This window comes from Rhincodon typus, chromosome 11 (assembly GCF_021869965.1).
Source record: "Rhincodon typus isolate 14 chromosome 11, sRhiTyp1.1, whole genome shotgun sequence".
Taxonomy (NCBI): Eukaryota; Metazoa; Chordata; class Chondrichthyes; order Orectolobiformes; family Rhincodontidae; genus Rhincodon; species Rhincodon typus.
In genome coordinates this window covers 42,346,147-42,355,615 of record NC_063342.1, presented here as the reverse complement: position 1 = coordinate 42,355,615, position 9,469 = coordinate 42,346,147, and the positions used below count along the sequence as shown (strand labels likewise).

At 40.6% G+C, this 9,469-nt stretch overlaps 1 protein-coding gene across 2 annotated transcripts in view; it reads left to right on the top strand.

Annotated features, from left to right (window-relative positions):
- Positions 1–9,243: 9,243 nt before the first annotated feature.
- Positions 9,244–9,469, top strand: part of tspan7b (tetraspanin 7b) — a 96,100-nt gene continuing 95,874 nt past the window's right edge. Inside the window, exon 1 of one of the 2 annotated variants that reach the window (XM_048603076.1) lies at positions 9,244–9,444. In XM_048603076.1, the coding sequence (XP_048459033.1) occupies positions 9,364–9,444 (81 nt within the window). In that variant the 5' untranslated portion in view covers positions 9,244–9,363. The remainder of the gene's footprint in view (positions 9,445–9,469) is intronic. The other variant, XM_048603075.1, reaches the window with a different exon arrangement.

Sequence of the window (9,469 nt, the reverse complement as noted above, 5' to 3'; positions counted from 1 at the left end):
TTTTCTGAAGGGTCCAGGCCCGAAACGTCAGCTTTCCTGCTCCTCTGATGCTGCTTGGCCTGCTGTGTTCATCCAGCTCTTCACCTTGTTATCACAGATTCTCCAGCATCTGCAGTTCCTACTATCTCTAAAGCAATTCTAGTCAGCTTTAACTAAACAACAGAAACAACTTGCATTCTCTAAGTGCTTTGCTGGATAATGGATGATGAGTGGGAAAAAGAAGAGCCTATTGGACGGCTTAGTAGAAAGTTGGCCATGCTTCTGGAAGGAAGTGGCAAGTCAGGACCATTGTGGTTGAAGATGTAGCTAGCAACAATGAACTGGAAGGATCAGCTAATGAAAAATATACTGGGGTCAAGAAAGCATAGGTTTTGTGCAAGAGCATGGACTTGATGAGATTGCTGAAGTAGAGATATTCTTTGCAACTGCACTAAGATGAACAGATGGATGTCCTAATCTTTATTGTTGCCGGAGATAAGGTATGAGTGCAGGTTAAACCTCTGGTATACAGGTTGTCAAGACAGATCTCCACAGTTTGGAGTTTTCAGCTTCCAGCGGAAGGGTTTTATTTGGTCTGTCCAGAATCACATTTAATCCTGCACACATCCTCCACTCTTCAGACCCAAGATTAGTTCTCAGTCCCCATTCATATGCCTCATCAGCAATAACACTTCCTTGCTGATACACATTTTCTCTGTTACCTTTTACTTTGAATAGCCCCTTTAAGACCTCACCCTTTGGCCATGTAGAAATATGTTATGGGATGAAAGGGCACTGGTCTACATTGGAAGGGGAGCACATTGTAGTACATACTTGTATGTGGATTAATCAGGTGATGATATGTTAAACTAGTGTGCAACATTTGACTTAGAGATTCAGAACATCAAGATAGTTGTTTTCCTATACCAGCTTGTCATGTATTACCAGAGTTCAATATCTACCAATACTGGATTTGTTTTCCCCTTTATTCTTTAACATGATGAGGGTGCGCTGGCGAGGCAACATTTATTGCCCATTCCCTAATTGCTCAGAGGTTGGTTCAGAGTCAAACTCATTGCTGTGGGTCTAGAGTCACTTGTAGGTCTGATCAGCTAAGGATGGCAGTTTCTTTCCCTAAAGGACATTAGTGAATCAGATGTGTTTTTCCAACAATCAATTCATGGTCATTATTAGATTCTTAATTCCAGATACTTATTGAATTCAAATTTCACCATCTGCCATGGTGGGATTCAAACTTGGGTCACCAGAACGTTATCTGGGTCTCTGGATTAACAGTCCTGCGCTAATACCACTAGGCCATCACCTCCCCCTCTCAGAAGGCCGTACCCTGACCTATGTCAAGAATTTCGGGATACCTTCAGTTCTTTTTGAAGGCCCTGACTTTTAACCGCTAACATTTCGTTCACGTATTGTTGTATGCATGCAATGATGAAGAAGATGCTAATAGTACACTCATACTTTATGGTGAGTTGTTTTGCTCAAATCAAGAATTTGGTACTGCATTATGCCTATCAAGAGTTAAAACACTGGGATTTTTGTTTAACTTCAGGCTTGTTGGATTGTGACAATTAGTGACAATTCACCTTGGGAAATACAAATGGTCTCCACACATTGTGAAGGGAGATCTGAGCTAACTCGACCTGGCAGGCCAATACCAGAATGTTGTGCTTCTCTGGTATTGCGGGACATTGTTTAGGATGATGATCAATTACCTAGGAAGTGTTGTCTCAAAGATACAGAAAGGAAAATACCAGGTGAATAATTAGAATGTCATTTTATTCATCTGTGAAGGAGGATTGGAGTTGATTAATCTGAAGAATGGATAGGAGTAAAATGCTATGTTACAATAATGTGAAAGTCAAAAAGAAGATAAATAGAAAAACAAGACTGCAGTAGATCTATTTCTGTCATTTGTAAATATCCATCATTACTGGTGATATTCTTCATCTAACAAGGATATTCCAAAGTCCATTTGAGCCTGAAGGCAAATTTGAAGTAATGTTGCAATGAATTGGATGTGTGATAACATTTTTTGTAAGCATATGTACACCTGGAACAATTCTAATGAAGAACTTCCCCTCAATAAAATTTCAAGGTGCTTTCAGACATGCTGTGATTCCCACATTTTCAGTTTTATTAATTTCTTCCAGTCAATTTTTACTGATTTAGTGGGAATGTAAAATTCAACTCATTTAAATAATTAATACTGATTTCAAAATAAAACTAACTAATTATAAACATACTAGTGTCACTTAGAAAGAGTAAATATGTCCACGTAGTACCCACTGGCATTGCACTTAAAATTGTGAATTACAAAACAACCCATATTTTTCTGTTTCTATCTTTCGATAAACATAAAACTTTTAATACTATTTAATTTTGTGATGGTTGAAGGAAGATTATGCAAAACAAAAGCCCTTATGATTTTATACATACATGCTTTCACAGCTTGTACGTTCACTTGTTCCCATAGAAACCAGTTAGCCTTTGTGAACTCTGCTGAGGTTCCCATACATTCCCACTGACAACAGCTTTTGTTTATAAAAACGGTGAAAGTATAATTACTGTGGGAATGTTTGTGACCCTGGGAAGTTGTTAAAGATGCAGGAATGAATGGTAGTATACTCCACACTTGATAACAGCATGCGGTTTTCCAGTGTTTCGTTAATGTCTCCTTTACAAGTTACCTATAATATAACCACAAACTTAAGATGATTTGACAGGACTGTTGAAGCAGCTTCAAATCCATAAAGGTGTGCACTTTGGCATGAGCATCAGTATGCAGCATTTAGAGAGAAAGCCTTTACAATGTATCTTGTCAAATCAAACAGTAATAATATCTATGCAACATCCATTTATGAAAAATACAATACATATGTAATACTCTTCAAATTATTTGATTTGGACTACATAATCCTTTTTTTCAATCAACATATTTTCCAATCAAGGTTTTTTTTTTAAGTTTCTGGGGTCAACCAGTGCCCTAGCTCAGACAGTAAAGATAACAAGATGGCAATAATCATGTTTAAATAATGTTCCATAAGTTATGACAGATAACACTTTCAACCTCTTTGGAATATCAGTCTGTATACAAATTGTACTACTTGTTAAAAATGTAATTTTTTTTTTCTCATTTTGATGGTGTTGATATACCAATGTATTTTGCCACTGCATTGTTGGATCTAGATCTGTGCTTGTGATAGAGTCAAGTCATAGAGTCATCCAACACGGAAACAGACCCTTCGGTCCAACCAGTCCATGCCAAACATAATCCCAAACAAAACTGGCCCCACCTGCCTGTACCTGGCCCATTTCCCTCCAAATCTTTCCTAATCATGTATCTATTTTATTAATTGTACCTGAATCCACCCTTCCTCAAAGTTCATTCCACATGCGAACCATCCACTTGTAAAAAGTTTGCCTCTGCTGACGTTTTTAAAATCTCTCTCCGCTCACCTTAAAAATGTGCCCCTTCGTCTTGCAATTTCCCCCATCTTAGGGAAAAGACAACGGCCATCAACTCTATCTATGCCTCTTATTATTTTATCAACTTCTATCAGGCCGCCTCGCAATCTCCTACATTCCAGTGAAGAAAGCCCCCCAGCCATATCCAGTTTTTCTTTATAACTCAAACCTTCCATACCAGCAATATGCTGGTAAATCTCTTCTGAATCCTCTCCAGCTTGATAGTATCCTTCCTATGACTGGGCGACCAGAACTAGACACACTATTCCAGAAGAGGCCTCACCAATATCCTTTACAATCTCAACATAATGTCCCAATTCCTGTACTCAAATGACTCAGCCATCAAGGCAAGCATGTCAAATGCCTTTATAAACACCCTGGCTATAAGTGACGCAAACGTTAAAGAATACTGTACCTGTACCCCTAGGTCCCTCTGATCTACAACACAACCCAAGGCCTTATCATTAATTGCATAAGCCTTACTCTTGTTTGTTGCCCCAAAATTTATCCAGATTCAACTCCATCTGCCATTTTTTTAGTCCATTGACCCATTCGATCAAGATCCCTCTGTCATCTGAGGGAACCTTTTTCATTGTCTACTATGCCACCAGTTTTGGTGTCATCCACAAACTTATGAACCATGCCTTCTATATTCTCATCCAAACCATTTATCTAAGTGATAAATGAGAGGGGACCCAGGACTGATCCCTGTGGAACACCGCTGGTCACAAGCCTCCAGTCCAAAAAGCGAAGGGTCTAGGCCCGAAACGTCAGCCTCTCTGCTCCTATGATGCTGCTTGGCCTGCTGTGTTCATCCAGCCCTGCACCTTGTTGCCTCTAACATTACTTTCTGTTTCCCGCCATTAAGCCAATTACGTGTCCAATTGCCAAACTCACCCTGAATCTCATGTGAACTAACTTTGCTAATTAGTCTACCACATGGAACCTTGTCAAAGGCTTCACTGAAATCCAAATAAACAACGTTTACTGCTCTGTCATCAACCACCATTTTGGCAACTTGCTCAAAACGCTCAATCAAGTTGTGTGAGACACGATTTTCCTCGCACAAAACCATGCTGACTATCCCTAATCAATTTTTGCCTCTCTATATGTCCATAAATTCTATTTTTCATAATCACCTCCAACAAGTTATCCACAACCGAAGTCAGACTCACATGTCTATGGTTCCCCGTTTCTCCTTCCAAACTTTAGTCAAAGGTAAAACATTAGGCACCCTCCAGTCATCAGGCACCGCACCCATGGATATGGATGATGCAAATATTTCTGCAAGGGTCTCCTAATTTCCTCCCTTACTTCCCACAACATTCTTGGATACATTACATCAGGTCCTAGAGATTTATCCACCTTTATATTCTCTAAGACTCCCGAACTTCCTCTTCTGTAATGTGAACTGTTTGTAGATGTTGGAGTGTTCGCCGAGCTGGGAGATCCGATTGCAAACGCTTCATCCCCTCACCCGGTGACACCCCCAGTGCCGTGGAGCCCCCCTGTGAAGCGCCGCCATGTTGTGCCGGTTCGAATTTATATGGTCTGGTTTTCGCTGCTTCCAGTAGGTGCCAGTTACTTTGTTGTGCATTGTAACAGTGGCTATATCGGGTCGAATTCCATGTGTTTGTTGATAGAGTCTGCGAATGAAGGCCAAGTCTCCAATAATTCCCTGGCTGTCCTCTGTTTGGCTTGTCCAATAATAGTAGTGTTGTCCCAGTTGAAAGTGTGGTTTTTCTTGTCTGTGTGTATTGAAACTAAGGATATCTGGTCGTGTCGTTTAGTTGCTGGCTGGTGTTTATGGATGCGGGTTGCTAGTTGTCTGCCTGTTTGTCCCAAGTAGTGTTTTGTGCAGTCTCCGCATGGTATCTTGTAAACCACATTCGTTCGGTCCACGATATCTATTGGGTCTTTAACACTGGTCAGTTGCTGTCCAAGTGTGGCTGCCAGTTTGTGTACTGTCATGATTCCTTGCTGCCTGAGTAGTCTGGCTGTCAGTTCTGAGGTGTCCGAATGCGGAGACTGCACAAATACGAATCAGCACAAGACAACAGCGCATCACAGGAGGCCCCAAAGCACCGAGGACATGACCCAGCAAGGGGACGAAACGTCTTTTATCAAACCTCCCAGCTCGGCGAACACACCAACACCTACTATCAGCACCCAAGCGAGAAATCTTCACTCAAACCCTGAACGTGAACTGTTTATAAAACATCAAAGTTTATTTCTCTGCTTTCTCCAGACTCCATTTCTTTGTCCACGGTAAAATCTGATGCAAAACGTTCATTTACTATCTCTTCCATCTCCGAGGGTTTAATGAAGAGATGACCTTGATCTCTGCTACAAATTCCTGAATTATTTGCTCGACTAACTTGTTTTTCACAGAAAAGTGAATCATTTTCCATTTAAGTTTCTGAAGCTGAATTTTGAACAAAACCAAAAAAATCTATAATTTTCCCACAAAATAGGGACACCATCTCTAAAGTAAAAGTTATTCAAACTAAAATTTGTTTTAAAGAAATAATTGTAAAATCAGGTTAAAAGCATGTTCATTCCCTGCAAAGGCAATTATGGAGAACCCATGATTAATCTACAGATGCTGTGCAATCCTAATTTCTGGTCACCAGGGTGTCTCATGGAACTTTGAACATAGGACCAGAGAGGCCCTGCCCTGTGCTCCTTTGCATCGAAGGCTTGTTTCAGACTGGTTTCATCAAATGGGGAAAAGACCCACCGGAAAATCGATTAACTACCTGGCCACATGTTAGATAACTATACTAGGATGGTTAAAATACATTGGGTTCTCAAATTGGACAGGTGCTTCTCCAAAATACAGAAAAATGACAGGAACTTATTTGAAATGGACGAAAAATAATTAAATTCAACTGTAATTTGTTTGTTACATGCATGGAACATTATCAGAAGAAATTGTCCCGTATAAAAATGTGGTGTTCTGAAATGAAACAAATTCCACATGATACAGCAGAAATGAGAACACATTACCTTACCTCTATGTCAGAGGTGAAGATCGCACGTCTCAGGAACTAATACAAATTAAGTGTTTGAGAGCTCAGGGCTTGGATACCAAATGCAAAAACAAAACACTCCTGGACATGGGAAATCAGAAATAAATATAGAAAATAGGTAAAACGTAAGACATTACCAAAGCTTTGCATCTTGCACACATCAAAACAATTAGAATGCCGAATTTCAATTACAATTTACATTACCAGAAAAAAAGATGTTGATTGGCAACTTTATTCATTGTCCTGTAGTAAATTTGCAAAGAACAGGGTCTCCGTATATAAAAATGCGTCATCTACAGCAAGTAACTTTATGACAGAACGTGTTGGAGAAACTCAGCGGGTCTGGCACATCTGTTGGGAAAAGAAACAAAATTAACGTTTTCGGTTTGATATGACTTGTTTGGGACTAATTATTCTTAAATTGGTTGCTGGTGTGGCGCAATCGGGTCTCAGCAAATGCTGGGAATACTCAGCAGGTCTGGTAGAATCTGTGCGGGAACATAAATAGCATTTAATGTGGCGGGTCTTTCTCAGAAATGCATATCTGACTGTAAGTAGTGAGCAACTGAAATATTCAATGATCACAGAGTTTGAGTTCTATTAAGGCCGATTGAATCTTGTAATTTTACAAGAGGATTATAGCTTTTTGATTTCTTTCTAACAAATCAAATAGTTTCAGCATCCAAACATAGATCTCTTCTTGAGATGTTTCAGGACCTAAACATGTAAGTTGAATTATTATTTGAATCATCAATATTTAAAGACATTTTTGTTCTAGAATCACATTTTGTTGACGAACACGGCATACGAATTAAGCATACAGCTCACAGAATAACTGGTTGAGGAGACATATAGTGGCATAAACGTGTGCCAGGTGGTCAATACCACAATATCCATGTGGTTCATTTCCTGTAGGCAGATGCTGGTTTGAAATTGAAACAAATCAACTCAGATGTTGGATTTTTGAAATCAAAACGATAACTTCCGGAGATGCTTGGCTGGTCGAGCTGCATGTATGGAGGAAGAGATAACTAACGTTCTAGGTTTGGCCGTGGAGAACATAAAGGACACAGTTTATAAGCAAGTAGTGAGTTAGCCTGTTTCCTCACACTACGGGGGCAGATTTATAATAGAATAAAAGTAGCTGTCACTGAGCCGTTCTTACAAACTTCCTGGCGATTTAAACGTACATCTATCCACGTCTTTGCCAATGGTTTCGGCGTTATCACAACGGAGGGCTGCAAAACCTTTAAGAGGTTCACACCGTTAGTGCACGGCTATGCAGTTTACTGTAGAAACAGGTTAGTTCCAGAAATTACGTGAAATCCATTTTCCCCCCAACCAACGTCAGTTTCAACCACCTCGGCTGAGGGTGGGAATTTGATAAGAATGAGGAAAGGTATCAAGAGGACTGATGTTCTGGGGGAGGTCGCATGGGACAGGGATGAGCATACAAAGTGGCAAATAGAAAAATGAATACAACCGAAAAATACTGCAACAGATCTCAGAAATATACACGTGGGATTAAAATCATAGACACCTGGTGAAAATATTAACGTTGACTAAGAAAACATGGATTCCAAAATAACATGTTTTTCAATTGGATTAATATCTCGGCGCTTCAAACGATTATTGTGGGGAAATTAAATCTCATCCCTCTGTAAATGGGAAACCTTACCTACGGCCCAGTGGCAGAGCGCGGGAAGGGCCGGCGTGGTGACGCTAACTCGAGCAGCGAAAGGAAATTGAGCGAAAGGTTTCTGAACGTGAATACCCACCCTGCTTCATTCAGCATTGACCGGACATAATGTATGAACATGCTCATTCCCAACAAGAATGTTAGCACAAACCCCAACTTCATCCTGGACAGTTTCAGGCAAATGTCTGGAAATAAAAATATTATTGCTGTTACTATTTGGGAACGAGGCAAAGATAACCCCATTATGAAAGGTTTTCGGCTACATTTTGAATCATTCTGAAATAAATAGCTGCGTAATCCTCTTAAACGATAGCTGGGCACATTTAGCAGCATCTTATTTACGTGCTTCTCTTTCGGAGGCCACCCTACAAATTTTAACTTGTACGTTTAAAATGAAGTGTAACAAGCCGATGTGAATCCCATTCGCCTTCACTAGTTCGTCACATCACCTCTATCCATTACCAGTAACGGGCTGCTGAGAAGACATGATCATTCAGCCATATGCATATAATTACGGTTGCGATCTTTTCGATTTAATGGCTTGTTTGTAATTGTGCTAATGTTGCTTTGAGTTTATTTAGCATTAATTTTGTTTCAGGTCAAATTAAAATCGATCAATACGACCCTTCCACCTTCCACGCTAATTTCAAGGAAAGCTGGAATATGAAGAAGTACAAGGCTGTGTTTCTTGAGTTGAGATGAAGGGTAGGACACGCCCGTGGATATAAATCCCAGCTAATCGGGCAAGAATTGTCTGTTTCTGTGCTGGAAACGTTATGCAATTGCATCTCTGCACAAACGTATGCATCATTCACAAATCTAGGGTCGTCGACTCTTTTCCATTTACCCATCAATAAAACAGGCGGAAATGAGAAGCTACATCTGCACCAACTATCACTCTCAGGGGTGGCTCGAATGTTTGGCCTCAGCGCAGAGCTCACAGCTGACGTTCTCCTCGCTGAGACCAGCTCCTCCATAGAGTGAAACAACCTCTCCGGCTGCAGCCGCGTGCTCCTTGGAGTTGGGCTCATTGCGGAGCTGACGTCACTAGAGGTGTTGATTGGTCCGGTGACGCAGCACCGCTGCTGAATGACTCGAGCGCTGCAGTCTCCTGGCGCTGAGGAGGAGGCACGGCTGAGCCACTGGAGCGTAAACGCATAGATTATTATGGCATCGCGGCGAATGGAGACTAAACCGGTGATAACGTGTCTCAAAACACTCCTCATCATCTACAGCTTCGTTTTCTGGGTAAGAGCGGTAGATTATTTGCTAT